The 20,147-nt window shown below is 38.5% G+C and overlaps 1 protein-coding gene across 3 annotated transcripts in view; it reads right to left on the bottom strand.

Moving 5' to 3' along the window:
- Positions 1-20,147, bottom strand: part of clip1b (CAP-GLY domain containing linker protein 1b) — a 34,083-nt gene that overhangs the window by 11,818 nt on the left and 2,118 nt on the right. For all 3 annotated transcript variants that reach the window (XM_008423330.2, XM_008423328.2, XM_008423329.2), the window contains exons 2-15: positions 18,874-19,066; positions 17,972-18,352; positions 17,580-17,713; positions 17,315-17,439; positions 16,216-16,417; positions 15,085-15,282; positions 13,627-13,730; positions 13,014-13,074; positions 12,271-12,375; positions 10,460-10,717; positions 8,952-9,009; positions 8,767-8,849; positions 6,107-6,181; positions 347-453 (exon numbers count right to left, since the gene is read on the bottom strand). In XM_008423330.2, coding sequence (XP_008421552.1) covers positions 347-453; positions 6,107-6,181; positions 8,767-8,849; positions 8,952-9,009; positions 10,460-10,717; positions 12,271-12,375; positions 13,014-13,074; positions 13,627-13,730; positions 15,085-15,282; positions 16,216-16,417; positions 17,315-17,439; positions 17,580-17,713; positions 17,972-18,352; positions 18,874-18,982 — 2,000 coding nt within the window. In that variant the 5' untranslated portion in view covers positions 18,983-19,066. The remainder of the gene's footprint in view (positions 1-346; positions 454-6,106; positions 6,182-8,766; positions 8,850-8,951; positions 9,010-10,459; positions 10,718-12,270; positions 12,376-13,013; positions 13,075-13,626; positions 13,731-15,084; positions 15,283-16,215; positions 16,418-17,314; positions 17,440-17,579; positions 17,714-17,971; positions 18,353-18,873; positions 19,067-20,147) is intronic.

Here is a 20,147-nt window from a genome sequence, read left to right as displayed (position 1 = left end):
TAAAGWACTCGGGGACCACTTCTTTATTATTACACATCCACATTTGTAGAGTATGGAACAAATCGCGTCCCATATAGGTTCAATACGAGACGGGTGGTAACTGTAGGGTCTATTCTATGCGCCTTATAATCCGGTGCGCCCTATAGTGCGGAAAATACGGTAGTTTGGTTGCATCACATTAGCTGAATTCTTGGCGTAACATTAGTTAGCTTGAAAATCCAGACAAGTTTTTAATCGGAAGTTTAGACCCTGAAGGTAAATTTAACAGCAGCAGCATAATGAACTTGCAGGCATGGGGTCACCGACACAGAGGCAGGAAAAAACATCAGCTATGCTGGGAACTCACATTTCCTTGCAGAGGATGCCGATCCGGAGGCTCTCGGCGCCGCTGCGCTCCTTCGACAGGCTCAGCTCCTCCTGGTATTTGGAGTTCTGCTGTTTCAAAGTGTCGCGCTAAAGAGGAGACCAAAGCAGAGGGAGAGAGAATTTGTTAACCTCAGTGCCATCATCCCTGCTGACTTAGATTGCGTTCTATGGTGGGGAGGTGCATGATGCAACCGTTACACTTATGGGGCAAAGAAAGTTTCTACCACTGTTAATACCGCTGTGGAAGTAATTGACCGACTCGCCTGCTTAGAGAGAAAAGAGCAGCAAGTTAGTGCGAAGCAAGCACATTTATCCAGTGCTGGCACACTTTATTCACACACTTTAACAATTTTCAAGATAAGTTTTCAAACTTTATCAGCACATCGCTTTGGAGAAAAAAAAAAACAACACAAATGAGCTAAAGATGTGTTTCAGTTAACTATTTTATCATTTATTTCTGTCATCAATAATGTCTTGAATGGGATTTGACATTCAACAGCAGGAACAAGGTAAACTAAAATATATCAAAATGTTATGTTTTGAAGTGACAAAAAAATCCCCCAATTTAAATGTTTAACTAATAAAATACAAGCCACCCTGATTTCAGCTATACAGATCAATAAGTCATTGAGTCATTAGGAATAATAAATATTAATCACATTGAAACTAACTAACTGTGTTAAGATAAACAGCCTGTGTGATCAAACTAAACTTTTAAACACAATATACAAAGAAGGTTACAAAAGAATCTGGGAGAAATCTGGATGTAGTGATGAACTCTAACCTGAACCATCAGAGCCACATAAAGACGGTTACAAATACGACCTTCTATCACCTGAAGAACATCTCTGATATTAAAAGACTAATGTCCCAGCAAGAGGAAGTCATCCATGTGTTTATCTTTAGTCACACTGATTACTGTAACAGTGTCTTCACAGGTCGGCCTAAAAAAAGGAAAAGATATCAATCCTCCAGCTGCAGCTGATCCAGAACGCTGCTGCTGATGCTCTGACTAAAACCAGGAAAATAGAGAACATCACCCCAATTATCAAGTCCTAATGTTGTTGAAATGTGCACTATAAATAAACCCATAATGACTTCAAAACTGATATTCTGATGCTCTTCAGACACTCTGACTGAGCTTTAGACATTTTACAATGAAAAGTGGTTAGTTGCAGCTGTAACTTCAGCGAAAGGTGATTTTTACAAAGTATAAACGAGGGTGAAAACGGTTTTCATTCACATTTTCTGACACATTTGTAATGACTTTATGTTTTATTTTATTTTAATCTTGAAGTATTTCTGTGTTTGCTCGCCAGTAAAAGTGAGTTGAAGCAGCGCGGAAATAAAAATAAATGCACCAGCAATATCCTCTTTTCTTTCTAAAGGAAAACATTCTGCTACTCAACTGAGGCTCCAAACACATTAGGAGTCACTCCTGACGAGAAACGTGCGGCGCAGCATCATCCACAGCGCTACAAGGGCATCAATAATTAATTAAAAGCTTTAAAAATCAATGCTTCAAATTGTACAAAAAACCCCAAACAAAACAAAAACACACCAGACCTCTACTGTACGTTGTACTTCATCACATCATTAAGTGTGACATCAACTGTGCAGGGGGAGTTTCACGCTGCTCATTGCTTCAGTGTTTATCTGCACATTCAACCTGACATCTGCTCAACACACCGAGCTCCTGAACATAAACGACTACATGCAAACTTAGGGACAAGTATGCAGTAAAAGCAAACAGAGTTTGTGTTTGAAAATGAGGAGTTTGAGGCAACAACAACTTGTCCTACCTGGTAATGATTTGAGTAGATGTTGCTGGAGAAGCCCTGATGCAGAGCAGCAATGTCCATACCCGGACTGCTGGATTTTTAATTTTTAATTTTTTTTTTTCCCAGCCAAGTCAGCCTACTAAGCAGCGGCTTGTTTTTTATCGCCGGGTCGCCTCCACTCTTGTTCTGCCCGTTTCACGCGCCGGCAAACAGAAGCTGAGCATCAACAAAGCATCGGTTCTCGTCTCCCCGCCATGCGCGGCTGCAGGAGGGAATCGGAGAGAGCGTGTTGCCTGCTCTGCCTCTCTCTGTCCAAGCAGATCACTTACATAATGTAAGCCTGCAGAAGCTCCTCCTACTTCTCCGCCTCCTGGCAGCTCACTTTTAGATGCTCTTATTGTATGTACACACACTTTTTCAGAAAGCTTTGCATCGCAGCACCTAATGTCTGCATTTTCTGTGTACGCCTCTGTTTTCAATAAAGGTGATTTTGATTCATGACTTTTCAGCATTTTTTCAATCTTTTTGTCTTCCAGAAAAAATATAACAAATGCGTAGTTTGAGCTCAGGCCACAACCCAGAGCAGTGGGTAAACATGGGTTTGGTGTTGATGCTTCGGTAAGGACATCACAGAAGCTTCGTGTTAGCCTGCTCTTGTTTTATAACTGTTTCAACATGAGCAGCTCATTAGCAGGTCCTGGACTGACGTTGTCCAGCCTCAAACTGGAATTCACCTGCGCTGCACAGATTTAGTTCAGCACAGCTGGTTGATACAAATGGAGTTTTAGGGAAAAGTGAAAATGTTGTCATAATAATTTCAGGGTAAATGAGATCCAATATCTTGTAGACTTTGGTGCACTCAACTTTATTTTTAACTAAGGGATTGAACTTGGCTAAATATAGCAAAAGAAAGAGTGACCTGAAGCTCTTTGTTATTGCTAAAAGTAGAAAATAAACATTCTTCCATTCTTCCAAAAAAACCCAAAAAAAAACAAGTCGAGCACAAAGAAAGTGGAAACCTTTGTTTTAATTTTCCTAACTCTTTCTTTTGGATCTACAATGATTTACAATGTCTCTTTCCAACATAAAAAATCTAACCAATGTAATTAATTAGTTAAAATATTGCACGCTTCGTTTACTTTTGAGCAAGTCAAATTTATCATTTATAATAATATCACGTTTTGTGATATTAGTCATTATTTTTTCAAATAAGCAGTATGTTTTTGGTCTGCCAAAACTTTTGACCTGATCATTTTTGCCCATGTCCCAAAAAAGTTTGGACACCCTTGCATAAGAAAATTGCATAAAAGGTGGTGGTGGCATCACGCTGTGGGACTGGTTTTGTTGCAACTTCTGCTGGTCCAGTAAACTTAACGGGTGAAAAAAAAAAATTCAAGACTACCTCCACTTTCTTCCACTTCACCTCAGATCTACAGCTAACTGGTTGAAACTCTGAACCAATTGAGCTTTCCTACAGGATCCCAAACACATCACAGCTTATTTAACAGGAAATCCAGTAGAACAGTAGAAACCTGGAGCCTGATATGAACTAAAAACACAGCTAATCTGACACTTCCTTCAAAAATAAACCAGCTTATCAGTTTAGGGGAAAGGTTATTCATCAGATGGATCCTTCTCAGTCCAACATGACAGGTCAACCTCAAGTCAGCTGCCATTAACTACAGCAGTGTTCTGCCCAGCACCACAGCCCACACACACACGCACGCACACATAGCGCCGCTCACAGTGACATGTGCAGGATTACATCACAGCCTCATCAGGGCAGAGCAGAGCGAAGAGGCAGATGTAGAAGCATCCCTGCTGAATAATTGCTCGACAATATGCGCTTTTAGTTTCCCTCCATAACTTCAAAGTTTCTGCTCTCCCCTGCAGCATAATCAAAACACTTTCTGATTCCTGTATGTATGGAAAAAAAAACAGTCTTGCCCTATTTTCTTATTTCATTTCTTGATCTACAACCTTGACAGATTTGTAGATCTGTCTACGTTGTTTACCAATTTTTGATTTGTCTCATTTAAATGTTTCAGATTGTTAAATAAATTGAAATATCACGCAAAATCTCTAAAATGGCAGCTTTATTCTTTGGTTCACTGCATACAGTCATTTAGAGAAAAAAAAAACAACTCTAAATAATAAGTGATTCTCCCAGCCCGGATGGCAACAACTACCATTAACTACCAAACCGTCTTTCAGTTTGCTGTGGCGAATTTTGGACCACAGAATTAATTTAATCAGCCACAATGGATTTTCTGTCACATACCATTAACTTATAAAACATTACTTTATAAGCTTCTGGCAACGAAAGTGAGTACACCCCCATGTGAAAATGTTCAGATGCAACAGATCTGTTGCATCAACCTTGCAGACCACTCAAGTCTTTTTGTTCTGGTTCTGCTCTGCATCCAGAACCAAAACCAAACACAGAGAAGCAGCATTCAGCTTCTATGCGCCACAAATCTGGAAGAAAACTCCAGAAAACTGCAAAAACACACAGATTTCCTTTAAATCAGGGATAAGATCCATGTTTGGAGCTGCCTTTAATTAATAATATGTGGATACACATGAAATTATCAACATTGTGATGATTTTGATGGTGGCATTTGACAAAATGTAAACTTTTGCTCGTTTCATAATTAGCTATTCTATTATGTTTTTATGGTGTAAAGCACTTTGAACTGCCTTGCTGCTGAAATGAGCTACACAACTAAACTTGACTTAAAATCTAAATCATCACTAAAATGTGTAATATTAACATCATAAAGAACAACTCCAACTCTCATGTTTGGTTATTAGGGTCAAATATTAAAAGATATTCTGCACATCAATATATTTGGTCAGTGGGAAAACTTATTTCAAATAGTCTAGAAATTAAACATATAAAGCGAGTTTTTATGATTGGCTTAGTAAAGAGTGAATATGAATGCCCAGTAAGAAAGCAAGAGGGCGCCAGAGAGCTGCAGACAGACTGAGCAGCAGCACTCGGTTAAAAAAAAAATGATGATGATGAAAGAGGATGACAAAAATATAAAGTCAGAGATATCAGAGGGAGTCAGTGGAGGCTGCAGGGTTTCATTCATGGTTAATTAAATGCGAAGGCAGCGGCCGATTTTCCCCCAACAAGAGCAGCTTGTGTAGCGAGCCAGTCAGCGTGAATGTACAACAGAAACCCTGCAGGCTGCAGATGCCTAGCTCATGCACGTACATGTGCAAAACCTTTCACAGCGCCGTGGAACACACTATGTGAAACACACTATGTGAAACACACTATGTGAAACACAGGCAGACAAGCAGAAAAGGTCTCACTTGAAAATGTTGCAGAGTTGCAATGAAAGAAAAAAGCTCAGCAGGGAAAAAATGATGATTTAAAGTGAGCTGTGATTGGCTGAGCTGCTTTAAAGCCATGCAAAAATTCAAAGCCCAACACTTACAGCCAACTTTGCTTTAGTTAAAGTTATCATAAAGGCTTTCATTAGCACGGTGTCCAATTGTAACATATTCTACTCAACATGCAAAAAGCATTAATCACAAAAAAAGATGAGCTAAAATCCTGTTTTGATAAAATGCTAAATTTAGCATAAAGGTTATCATTAGCATGGTGACCAACAGTAACATGCTTTATTCAGCATGAAAAAGCATTAAGAACGCAACCAAAATTAGCTAAAGTGCTAATGGTAGCGTAAGTGTAATTTTTAGCTGATAATAGTAGGAAGTTAGCCAACAATGACTTACTCCATACTTTATTTTTTAAAAAGTATTTACCCATCACCTGCAAAAGTCAGATATTGAAAAGTTGTTCTTGATGAAGAACAGGGATTGTTTTTTCCTGTCAGTCAGAGTGACGCACCATCACTGAGTAGCACATGGATGTGAATGGAAATGAGGAGGAATGAAGCCAATAAAGCCCGGCCTGCAGCATTTCTCCATCAGCCTCTCCTTACCTGCGACTCCAGAGCTTTCTTCTCTATAGTCATCTGCACTAAAGACACGTTCATTCTGTCCAGCTTCTCCGTTGCCTGCAACACATAATGAGGAAACTGTAAAGAATCCACACCCGACTACAACTACAATGTTCAATGTATTCTATTTGGACTTTGTGCAATAAACAGCCAACAAATAGTGCAAAATTGTGAAGGAGAAGAATAATGATACAATGTGGCTTGAATTTGTTTCCAGAACTTCAAAGAACCACTTTTTTTCTGTACCCACAGAACTACACATCTAGAGACTGAAAGTTCTCCCCATTGTTCTTTGCAAAATTTCTCAATCTCATGTAAATTCAACAGACAGCATTAGTATATATATTTTAAAGTATTTCCACATTAGAAGCATGTATAATTTTCCTTCTATTTCCTAATTATAATTATTTTATGTTGATCCAAACCATACAAATCCCAACAAAACATAATGCAATGTGTGGTTGTAGCGCGACGTGGAAAAACGTAAGGCACTATAAATACTGTGAAACATACAGGAGGATAAAATCTTCCTTTAAAAGTGATTGATGTGATTTCAAAACATGTTTTTCCCAGACTGTATTTTTTTTATAACAATCCAAAGAGAAGTTTTCTGCAGATTGGATCAAGAGTTGAACAGGGATTTTGCTTCAGGAAAAAATATAAGTTTTATACAACAAGCTACAAAACTGAAAGCCTCGGTCTTGTTCCGATTAAGGGACAGAGCAGACGTTATTTCACTTCATCATCCAATTGGAATGAGTTTCATAAAGCGAGAGCCGGAGCATAAAAGCTCCGGCTTTAGGGAACAAGAACGCCTCGCTCTTTAATGCAACATTTTCTATGTAGAAACCGTAAAAGCAGAAACTTCACGTCTGCATGGCAACGGCAGCTCAGTGCCTCCACTTTCAGCTTGAATTGCTTTTGTTTATCGTCTCTCTCTCTCTCTCTCTCTGCACCTGCAGCAAGAATGTCTGCCATCTGCAGAAAGCCATGATAAAAGTCAAGATATAAATAGTAAATGAGCCAAACAAGAGTGCTCTGATAGTTTAGAGTTTATGGTGATGGAAATGCTCGCTACAGCTGATCTGAGTCTCTGTGCACAGATCTGCACAGATCTTCTCTGTGCAGATTCGTTTGCCTCGAATTTTGCCTCACAAATTCGTTTGCCTCAGATTTGCGTTCGAGGCAAACGCAAATTCTCTCCTCTTCATTCTGGTTTTTAGATGTCGTGGAATACGGAACAAGTTTTGCTTTTAGGACCTTTACACCAATTGCTTTCATCTGACCTTTTGACCTGAAATCAGCATAAAAAGATGTCAAGTGATTGGATGATTAGGTTCCTTCTGTCACATGTTGGCTCTGATTGTGACGTGACGCAAACTGAACTGAATTCAGAGCCGATTCTAAAACATCATTTTCCCACAGTGCCTTTACATAAAACCAGAAACAGACTGCCTTTGCAAACAGGAACAGAAATGAGAGCAATGTGTGCATGTGTGTGTTAGTAATGTTTTAATAACATCATAACAGCCTAGGGTTACTGTTAGCTTTAACATTGTAGCACGCCTAACTAGAAATTTGTATGAACGTAATATAGTTAAAGGCTACTAGAACATCCAAATGAATTTAGTTCTGCCAATTTACATAAACTATTATTTTTCCTAGTTAAGTTGTTTTTCTAACATGTTGGGTGAAACTGCCTTTATGAAGTTTTTTTTTGTGCACTTTGGATTTTTACTTCTTGTGCATTTGGATCTGCAAAGGTTCAGCGAATAAAATGTAACTTTCAGCAACAGCACAAACCACATTTGTTATCACCCCTAGTATAAATGTAGCTTTTATTGCATTGACATGATCTCACAATTAACAAATCTAACTTTAAATTAAAACATATATTTATTCAGATTGAAATGAAGAAATAAACATCTGCAAACTAACAATTCCTATAAACCAAACGTAACTGGAGCATTTCTCAGGTTTATACTCAAACTCTTAAACTGACCAGAGTCTATAGGAAACTTTAATTGTGGTGTGAAAACCAGCAAAGGCCCATTTTTCAAATCAGGAAAGGCATGAAAACTAGGAATGACCCAATTCATTTTTTCACTTCCGATACCAATGCAGATATCTGAGATTTAGTATTGATCAATACCGATCCGATACAGCAAATCAGTGCTGAATTGACTTAAAATGTTTCTCTCTCTTTTTTTTTAACAGACATAAATGTACTGAATTACAAATATATTTGATAACTCTGCACCAGTAAAGAAACAGAAACTGACAAAAACAATATGTTGACTATCTTGGTCAAACTTGTGAAAATAAACTGGATCAAACCTTTTTTGAAGTGGTTTAAAAAGGGCAATTAGTAATTCTAAATATGTCAAATAAATAATATAATTCTGAGCACAAAGCATAGAATCAGACATGGATATGAGAACATGCCATTCAAGTCATGTAGTGTCTGGTAATGAAACACCAGAACCAAAAAGGATATTTTTTCTTAAAGTGGCTCATAAATTAGCAGCAAACAAATCAATCCCAGAAAAAAAATCACTTAAATTTTTTGTTGCTTTTAAATCCAGGATGTTGAGGAAAAGTAATCCATTTAATTTTCCCACCAAGTCCTTGTGCGGTGCTACCTTTGTCAGCTGGGACTTCAGCTCCATCTCTCTGCGCTGGGTTTGGAAGTCCTTCTTTGACTGCTCCACAGTATTCTCCAGCTCTATCAAGGAACAAAACCCGCCGTCAGTCAAATGAGACAAAGAAGAAAATCAACTATTAATCACATACTACAACCAGCAAACAATACAAGTAGTATCTTTACCTTTCATGGTCTTTGCTATGACCCTGTTCTCCTCCTCAGCAACCTCCAGCTTGCATCTCTGAAACGCAGAACCATCAGCAGTGATTACATGCTAATCACTTACACAGCAGCATTCCTGTACCTTGAGCTAACTGAGGGGAAATAATGACGAAAACAAGCAAGATTGTGGATAAAATACCTCTGTTAATGAGGCTACTTTCACAATGCCCTCAAGCAAATCACCTTATGGTAATAAATGTAGGTGTGGACAAAGACTCAGTTTTTCGGCACAAAACGAAAAGGCAGTTCATTAACGTTTGCTTGCTAGCTAATCAAAGCAGAAAAACTAGAGTTGTACTATGTTTGTAGATCAGTTCTTATTTACTTTAACCATATGTTCAACATGTTCTGGCTTCTAATAGATTAAAATGTCAAACAAAATGTTAAAGCTGACTGGAAGGTGTGCAGATGACTACAAAAGAGGGCTGCATATTTTTAGGAAGCATCGAGAAGTCCAGGCTAACATTAAAGAGACTCAGAGCAGACACCAAACTTTTTCTTTTTTTTTTTTTTAACTTTGCAAACTGTTTGTGTTTTTCTTCCACGGCTCAGTGGGGAGCACGCCTCATAATTGCTTGGTATGGAAACTGTTCAGCAGCAGCTGTCGAGGGAATCCAGAGAACCATCCACACGGAGAGTCCAGTAAGACAAAAGGATTACTGAGAAATGGAGACCACAGCATTGTTGAGCACTCCCATCTCCCCAATGTAATCCAGATTTTGGGGTAAGCAAAACTCAAGAGGATTCAGTAACATCAAGAAGATTTAAAGGGGCAGTGTTCTGTGTTTTCCAGGCACAAAGTTCCATTTTATAGCACAGTCAAGTAACTATGTTACCTTCAGTTGTTACAATAATTCTGTATATATCAAATACAACTTGAAATGAATTTTACTTTGTAATGTAACACCTTTAAATTGGGCCTCTGTCTCTTTAAAAACTCCTGCTCTTTCTGAAACTCTACCTTCAGGAAGTCATCACAACATCGTTCCTCTATTAACCCTTTAACAACGTTTTTACCAGCGTTGTACTGAGAAGTAGCTCCTATAATGAGCTTAGCTGATGTGCATTCCCACCAGGTGTGTGCTAATTGCTGCTGGCTAGTCTGAAGGAGCTGAGTGGAGGAGTCACAGAAGAGGGGCGCTCTGTGAGGCAGAACCTTGGAGGCAGGGCTAGGTCCACCCAGGCTTTTTGCACATCTGAATGGTTGCCATGGGAGATTAAAGGATTTCTCAAACATGCATGAAAGAAACAAGGCAGCACTCCAGGTATGTTTTCGATGAGGAAATGACATCATAACATGATGTAAAGCTTAAAAAATTCTAATTTGCACGTCAACATGGACACGACTGAGTTACATCTGTGAGAGGCTGCTGTAAATTCTCCTTTTCATGAAAATAATCACACCAGTTTTCAACAATCATCAACATCTCCAGAGGTTCTTCACTACTTCTCCCTCTTCCTCTTCTTACCAGACTGGACAGCTGCTGCTGTAAAGACGTCCTGTCTTGCAGTGCAAACTGAAGTTCCTTCTGTTTGTGCTCCAGGTCGACGCTTAGCTCACTGATCTGCTTCTCCTGGCATTTAACCTGGGTGTTGAGACTGCCAACCTGATGCGGCGACAGAGACACGGCGTCCTCCTTCTGCTGGGACGCCCGCAGTCTGAGCTTGAAGTCTGCCACCTCCCTCTCCAGCTCCATGATCCTGGAGCGCTCAGACACCGTCGCAACCTGCGTGGAGGTCGCACAGATTAAAAGCACTACTGCCTCTTGTCTAAATATGTCTAAATGCTCGAGTCTTTTTGGGTTTTGCTGTTGCGTTTTTTTTTATTCTATAACATCTATAAAATAAAAGATTTCGGTGTATAGGAACAGTCCTTATTAAACCAAGAAGGAGGCGATTAAAAACGTTCCTGTGTAAAAAAAACAGAAAATGGGATCATACCTTCATTGAAAAATATATTTTTGCACATTGGTTTAAACTGTCACTATATGGTGACAGTACGGCATGAGATTGGTGAAAAAAATTGAGCTATTCTGATTTTAATTTAATATAGAAATTTCTAAAGTTTTAAATATATACAAGATGAACAGTACCAAAAAAACTTGACAAAAACAAATCTGAGTTACTTGTTTTTCAGAATGAAATACCACCTTGCTAGAGAACCAATCAATAAGTAGTAAAAGGTCAAAGGTTTCAAAGCATAAAAGATGTCATCTGCATTTGTCTTAAAGCCACCAAGTCCCACATAATTATTTTGGAGATCTACAGTGACCATCACAACGTCATTGGAAAAACTTGATCTGACCAGTAGCCGGACATTTACAAACTTCCATCAGGCATTAGCTAATTCCCACTGGCTAGTCTGAAGGAGTTTAGTGGGAAAGTTTGGAAACTGCAGCTCTGAGGAGGAGCTGTGTCCACCCAGGTGTTTTGTACAGCTGAATGGTTGCCACAGGAGATTAAAGGATTTCTCAAACATGCATGAAAGAATTAGAGCAAAACTCCAGATATGTCTTTGATGAGGGAATAACATATAACGCTCAAAAAAGTCAATTTTACATAACACTGCCTCTTTAAAGGTTCTGAATTGCAGGTTAGAAAAATATTCTTTTTTTCTATTTTTTTTTTCTTTTTTATGTTCACATATGATTTTATTATTTATTTATTTTTGCATTGTTACATCAAAGCAATTTCCTGGCCTGTGACCTTGTTTACTGGAAATGGCAATAAAGTGATTCTGATTCCTATTTTATCTTCTTTTATTATAGTCCCTAAAAGGAATTCAGAATCCACCAAAATTATTATCAGCAGATCAAAGTTTTTCCAAAAGCTGGAGATCGGAAATCAGACAAAATTCTCACCGGTGCATCTCTCCGTATTCACTCTGGAGCTTTCATTTGAATTTGGTTCAAACGCAGACAATTATTTAACAGAAAATGGAGATAATTAATCATTTGTGGAGGACTTAAGTTCTTATGTGGGATTTGCTGGCAAGAAGAAAATGCCACCAGCCGTATTTCATGGCTGATCTTGCGCAGGTCATCTCCAAACAATATCAGTTTAGACTCATGCACACATGCATATTGTTCAGATAAACCTGGGTTATAGAGAGAAGCTACATGCAAATGAGTTGTTAATGTTTCTCTGCCACAGCGGTGGACAATATCCACAGGGCCTCGACACTGCAGCTCTCCTAGCATACGCCGTGTATCATTAATAAACCCGGTGGGGAAAGGGCCGTGACTCAGCCCTGGTGTGGGACTGCGGGTGCCAGCATTACCCTAGTGTCCTCTAAATCCCTCTGGAGTTTTTCAGCTTTGGTCTTTTCAAAGAGCAGGCTCTGCTCAAGCTCCTTTATGTGGGCATGCTCCAGCCTGGTCTGCGTCTGTTAGTAAGAGAGAGCAGGAAGAGAAAGAGAACAAACACCAATGCAGCGCTGACATGCCAGCTTTGTGCGACACAGAGAAAAGTACGTTTTCAGAACAAAGAGCAGAAAGTGAAAAAGAAGATTGTCTTACAGGGTTTGGGTTTTATGTTCTTGATTAGAGTCACATATCTGCTCAGTTTTATTCATTTTCTCTTGCATTCAGCAAAGGAACCCAACTCAGTTAGGTACTAATTTATCTCTAGTGTTAAAACAAAAAGAATGCAAACAGCACAAGCACAGCTCAGGATGAAGGCAAACAGGAGTGGTGAAGGTAAAAACTTCTATGAATAGGCATGAGGATGAACAGATGGCAGAAGGACGACAACATCAGTGAAAGATGGAAGAGACATCTGAGAAGAGGAGTAACCCAACTCCAGGATGAATAAATAAAAAGGATGGTGAGAACGGAAAGAGTAGGATTCAAAGTGTAGGAAAAAGAGAAAAACTTCAGTCTTACTTTTTTTTTTTTTAAGGAAAGTGAAACGTCAGGTGGAGATCCGTTAAAATACTGTTTAAAGCAGAGCTAAATGACACAGGCTTCTTGAAAACTCTGACATATTGTCCCACTCTGCCATGTGAAGAAGCATATCGTATACCTCGAGGTCTCCTTTGGTGATGCATGCCTCCTCTACACGAAACTGCAGGTCCTCCACTTTCCTGTTACAAATTACAATATTGTAAAAAAAACACACAAAAAAACATCAGGCAATCTGAATTATTAGTTTAACAACCTTAAACTGAAAAATAATTCTTATCTAAAATGTGTTTTAAGGAGTGACTGACATTCTCGTTATTTTTTTGCTTGTTAAATTTACAAAATGCTTTTCTTTTGTGCCAATGTTCTCCTCAAACTCAAATTACATCAGAATAGACAATGAATTGTGACTGAGTTATACTAACTGTGGACTGAATTTTATTTAGGTTTTTTTTTGTACAGTAAAAATTCCAGGGATGACATTTCTCATTAAGTTGTATTTATTACATAAATTAAAATGTGACTGAACTCTAAATCCAATCACTGATTAACTGCAGCACAGTTATCAAGCTAAAGAGTTCAAACATTTTAATCAACAATAACAAACACTGAGATAACCAAACGCTTCAAACCTTTGCTTTGAAGCATTTGGCAAACTGAATACTTGTTGTTGCTCCCTCTGTGGATTTAACATTGTACTTCTATAATAAAGTGACGAAGAAGGAAGGACCCACCTCTTCTCCTCCTCTAGTTGGTTGAGTAGCTCCACCTTGTCTCGATCAGCGGCCTCCACCATAGAACGCAACTGATCCAGCTTGTCCTCCATCTCCAGTGCGTACTGTAAAATACACAATATGCTGGAAGAATGCCAGATATTGAACAGAGCACACAGAGAGACCACAGACAGCACACAATGTGGGAAACAAAAGCCAGCTCTCCTCGAGGAGAACTGGGATTCCTCAAGGTCATGTACTCAGCCCATTGCTGTTCACCTGGTTAAAATATGACTTTAAATCCAAAAAAGGTAAAAAAATCTGATTCTTACATGAATCAGATGCCACAGTAGTGGGATTCATTCACTGTGATTTAAAATGAGTTTGTTGCGAGGAAGTCAAACACGAATCAGGTGCAGAGGCAACGACCTGGTGCTGAATAACATGAAGAAAACTAAGGAAATGATCGTCAAATTCAAGCGAGTCGGTTTTCAGAGACACCGCACTGGTCGGTATCTACAGTTGGAGTGAGATAACAGATAGTAACTTTAAAGGCAACCATGACTGGATTCTAAAATGCACAACACAAACATGGCTTAGTCAAGAGTGAAGAACATGAGATTGTATATTTAAAGCTGCTATAAGATGGTGAGTATTTGTGGTTTATTTTGAGCCAAAGAATTAGATACTAAAGACATTTTTATTTTAAAACAAAGAGTTTCACTTAAGAATTTTGACAGATAAAATATTTATTGTAGTTTGCCTTAAAGTAACCAATAATTTGGAGTTATCATGACAATTAGTCTGGTATCCCTCTTTATCTATTTAGGGATAAAGAGGAATGATTACATATGAACATTTCACAAAACTTTTGGGCTTACTTTTCCTTGTCTGTCACATAAAGTCCCAGTACAATCCAATGAAGTTAGAGGTTTTCAATATTAAAAAAATGAAGGCACTAGAAAACTTGTACAAAGAACTGTTTATTACTTGAGATATTAAATTAAATTGGATTAAGACATCCTTATTTTTACTGCCAGGTAAACAATTTCAGTATATATATTGGGCTAAATATGTTTTTGTAATAAAATCTACAATTAATTTTCTTTAATATTTTTTCTTTAGTAAGAGTGCTCAGAATTTTTTTTCTAGGGAAAATTTCCCCAGAATTTTTCTTTAAAATAAAGAAAAGGTATTTTCTTTATTTTAAAGAAAATATTAATTTTCTTTAATATTTATTCTTTAGTAAAAGTGCTAAAAAGGGGGGGAAAGCCATCTTTGCTCCATGCTCACTCATTGCAGATAAGACGTCAGGAAATAAACATAATGGATGCTGTCTGCTTTTATAACTCCCCAATTCAAGCCTGTAATACCAAGCATAGTAAACAGGCAAGAAAAGCGTTGAATCCATTTGTTTAAGTCATGCGTTTATTTTTCAGGTTTTCTGAAAATTCTTTTGATCAAGTGCAGAGAGCTCACCTGATCCCGCCCTTTCCTCAGTACAGTCAGCTCCTGCACCACCTCTCCGGCGCGGCTGGTTGCCTTGGCGACCTCGCACCTCTCCAGGTCCCTCTCTGCCAGCAGCTGTTCAATGTGCTGCTGCTTCTCCTTCAGCGCCTCCTGCAGCGCCGTGGTGCTCGAAATCTTCCGAGCGTACCGCACAGATGTTTCTGTCAGCTGGAAGACAACCCAAAGGCGCTTCACTTTGTGAGTTGGTAAACATTTGTGAAGTGAACTGAATAAAGTTTTTATTTTTTTGTTTTGGTTTTTTTTTAGTAAATATTACAATTTAAAGTCATAAAGGGAAATAACTGTTGTGCAAGCACAATTAAAACCATTTCTCTGTGCATATTTTTGCAAACTCTAACAAGAAACTGTTATCTATTAATGTTTTAGTTAGACAGATAACGTCTTTACACCTTTTATTATTTATTTATTTTTTTAAATACCAGACATTTAAACTGCGTTCCATTTAATATTCAGCTACGACACATGGTGGACATGATGTTCTACTTTACACAGCAAAAACATAAAAATCTTACAAAGTATTTTTAGTCTAGTTCAGTGGTTCCCAAACTTTTTCTCCTGTGCCCACCCAGTGGTTTCGTTCATCGTTGTTTATTTTTTCCATTCATCTACCCCCGCACCCTTCCCCCCAATGGCACGGCACCTCCCCTAGGGGGCGCGCTCCACAGTTTGGGAACCTCTGGTCTAGTTTATAATGAAAATATCTTAAGCTTGAAATAAGACAAAACAACTAACTTACAAGAAACTTTTCAGATGAATATAGGAGCTTGTTTTAAGTCAATAACTCCTTAATATTGATGAAAAAGTACCAGGCATATTATTTAACTTATAACATGGGAAAAATGTCTTGTTATGAATGAAATAATCTGCCAATGGAACTAGAACTTTTTCATCAATATTAGGAAATTATTGATTTAAAACAAGCTCTTATTTCTTGCTGAAAAGTTACTTGTAAGTTAGTAAACTTACTTCGTAAATAAACTTAGACATTTGCACTGGAATCTAGACCAAAATACTCAGTAAGATTTTGTGTTTTTGCAGCATAGGTTTGTAATTTTGCTTTAATATCTGCGTGAATATTACCAGTCCCGCCCGGCTGGGTTTGCCGCTGATGGAGGAGGTTGCCGAGCTGAGGGAGCTGACGGAGGACGCGCTCGGACTCCTCTTGAAAGTGGAACTCCTGAGGGAGTTCTTCGCCTTGGTGGGCGTGGTGCAGGGGAAGCCAATCCGTGTCACTTTGTGGACCGGAGCAAACAGGCCGTACCTGGGCAAGCACTGAAAATACCTGGGAGGAAAACAAGTAGCGCCTTGTCGTCAGTTTGGCTACGCTGGACGAATTTGTTGAGCGTCGCTTGATTTTCTTTTATGTTTTCTTTGTGGGTAGATAGAAGCAGATAGATGCATTTTGTTGGCTGATAAAGACGTGTGTGAAGTCTTTAAATTAATTGCAATTAAATGCATGTTAACAGACATTTACTAGAACTTTGAAAAAATCCTTCTTTAGAAATGTGGCTGCTGACATTAGCTTTGGGGACGTCTGTGCTGCTGTAAAATGTTTAGCACTGAGATGCGATTTCAGGCTTGAATAGCACAACTTGAACATGATAGCAGTCTTTTCCAATGTCCAATCAGGTCGTTTTTAATCAAAAATTCACTCTGAGTGGGCCAAGAGAAGCTGCTTAGTCATCCATTGTTGTTCGCATGTGTCACTTGTGCGTCAGACTAACAGGTGTACCAGAAATGCGTGAATTAAAAAAATGCATTAATTTCATTTAAATAACTGCTTTAAAGTCCCAGTCCTACTTTAAATATAATTATATTTAATGCAGCACTGAAAATGTAAGAAAATTCCGACTACTGGGGTTGAAGATTACTAAAAATATCTAAATACTAAAATCAATGCACATATTTGCACAATAATTTTTTTCCTAATTGTACTAATTTGCAAGAAAAATATTTTAGAACATATGACAGTGCTAAAAGAAATATTTTTTCATTTTCTAAAATCAAATGGACGACCTGTGCATCTGGGCCCCGTCTGTTTATCTGTATGTTCTAAACTTTGAAAACTTAAAATAAAATACATATAAAATCAAATGGACTTTTCATACCTACTCCCTGAATGACTCATCAAACACACAGTCATAAGCAGACAGAGTTTCTATGCATCAGCGCTCCTCACCTAGTTCCAGCTACAGCTCCGTCATTCTTGCCCAGAGGTTCGTCCAGCTCCACGCCACACCACTCTCCCTTCGCAAAGTCTGTTTCTCCTAGAAACCGCACCACCCCTGCCTTTGTTCCACCGACCTGCGCATGGAAGTTGTAATAACCGAAGTTACTTTTAGAATGAAATTACACAAAAACACACATCTTTGTGTCAGGTTAGCTTAAGCAATAGAGGAACATCCATGCTGTTTGTGGTCAGGTCAGTTCAGTATCTTTCTTACCAAAACGCGGTCTCCCAGCCTGAGCTCCTGTCTGGTCTTCTTCAGGGAGTCGGGGTCAGACAGGTTGGACACAGACTCGGTGGAATTTACTGTACGGTTCAGGACAGAACTGGCCTTTACACCGGTGACTGGAGCTGAAGGAGAGGAAATATTTTTCAGCGGTGGGACAAAGAAAAATACTAGAGATGGGATCTTATTAGCTACCTTTGGCTCTACATTTCCAGAAACTCTAGACATACAGCTGTAACTAAAATGGAATGGTTTATGTCAAAGTTTATTCAAAGTTAAATTAAAAATCTAATTAAGGGAAAAGCTGTAAAATACATTTTCAAAGAAGCTTGTTGTAATTGTAGCTTGACAAAATATGGCAAAAAAAACATTCAGTCTGTTACCACTTGGGGCAGCGACAGCTGGTGCAGCCTTGCTTGTTGTGTGGGCTGCTTGTACCAGGCTGGCCTGCCCTCCATTGGCCTCCTTCGTTGGCAGCGGCGTCCTGGATAGCTTGGACGATCGTGTGAAAATGCCCCGTCCATCCTCACACTGGAAGTAGCGCACGCCCGCTACCGACCCGTCGTTCTTCCCGATGGGCTCGTCCAGGACGATGCCCGCCCACTGTCCGGGAGCAAACTGGGTGCCTCCGACAAACTGAACGTAGCCGGACTTGCTGCCGTTCACCCAGACCCTGTCGCCGATCTTAAAGTCTGTGTGCACATCTTGTGTTGGGGAGGTCACAACTGACAAGGACTTTTCAGGAGGAACTGGCTTTGGAGCACCTGGAAGGAAAAAATGTAAGAAGGTTATAATTAAAACGGATGTTTTCCTCTTTTAAAGCACGTTGAATAAACTTGTTGCATAACAACTAAAGCTTCAAAATGTGGGTTTTTTGGTTGATACCCAATCACACTCTGGCAGCAACGACCCAATAGTAAGATCTCATGCAACATCACGCAAACACTTTGTCTGCACTGATGAAGATTCACCCAGCACCAGATGCCTGATGTCTACATGTAGCAGTGAAACTGATGGATTTTTGATTCATTTGACCAAGAAGCATCTAACTGCTTGTAGGCACTCGCCAAGTATTAAAATATCATTTTCAGGTGAAAATTATTCCAATTAAATATGGAAAAAAACCACACAGCACAACAAGACTGTAACAGCAGGACAAAAAGTCATTTCTCTCTAAATGTCTTCTAAACTTGGTTTTGTGGTAACATACTTCTGAGCCTTTATGGTTGGAGAATTATTTGAGCGTTATTTGATCAGCATCACTGATATTCTGAAAAGCTCTTACCAGATGACAGGGACGTCCTAGATAGTACTGCGGATGGACGGGCTATTTTACTGGGAGGCTTTAGCCCACTTGATTTGCCTGGTGTAGTGATGGGTCCCTGTTTGTCCATGGTTGGGGGACTAGATTAGGATGGGGGGATACGGCCTTCCCCCACCACCCTGATCACCCTGTGTCTCAATGTGACTGTAGAAAGCTGGGAAAACACACAAACCCGAGCATGAAAATCAACCCAAAAAGTGAATAAAAGCTTTTAATGCAACCCACTAAAAATAATAATAGCGGCAGCAAAAGTAATAATAGCATCACTTTAATGATATTTGAAGTGTAAGTTTTTAATGTGCACGTTATGAATTAAGGTTAATATGAATTTGGTCATTTAGCTAAAATACTTTAAGGATGAAACTGACGATTATTTTAGTAATCGAATATTTTTTTACGATTAATCGTATTAAAAAATGGCACTTTCTGCCAATTAACTACTTAAGCCTTTTTACACAATATTAGAAATAAATTAAATGTTGCAAATAAGCAAATCAAATACATTTTTGAATTAGAAAACTAAAATTCTGTTGCCTGAAATGCAATCACATAGCTGATTATTTTTTTGATTAATAATTGCATACGTAAATGTGTGTAATAGAATTTTTATTTAGTATTTTTTTTTTTTTTTTTTTTTTTTACAGAATTTGAACCAGATGAAACTAAAACTATGCCACTTGACAAGTTCTGGGCAGAACATATTTACAGAAAAAGAAGTTTCTACATTGTGAATGCAAAAATGTACATCTTTTTTGTACAGTTTTGACTTAATTACTGTTTATATTTCAGTAAATTGCCTTTTTTTAGAGTCTATGCACTCCAGTCAACAACGAATCAGTCACTAAATAATCAACAAATTTAGTGTTTGATTAATCATAATTAATTTGATTAATCGTATGAGCCCTAAAATATGTACAGTACTCTGCCCGATGAACACTGAGCAAATATCTTTATCTCGTTTTGAAACAACCTTATTGCATGAAGATGACATCAGCAGGTAAATGTTCACATTTTCCGAATTAACATTTTACTGAACTCATTAAAAACCATTTCTGACAGCGATGGGTTACTTTAAATGCGGTAAACCAGATACGCTTTCGGCTGTTCGACATCAAAAGGTTTTATTTAATCTATTTGTATCCATTGCTAACAGATAATAATAAAACCTCTTTCACTATCCTCTCATCACAGAGCAATAAATCATGCCAGTGTTTCGATGCCAGCTGCTACACAAC

This window comes from Poecilia reticulata, linkage group LG12, assembly GCF_000633615.1.
Source record: "Poecilia reticulata strain Guanapo linkage group LG12, Guppy_female_1.0+MT, whole genome shotgun sequence".
Classification (NCBI taxonomy): Eukaryota; Metazoa; Chordata; class Actinopteri; order Cyprinodontiformes; family Poeciliidae; genus Poecilia; species Poecilia reticulata.
This window is presented reverse-complemented; position numbering and strand designations above follow the sequence as displayed.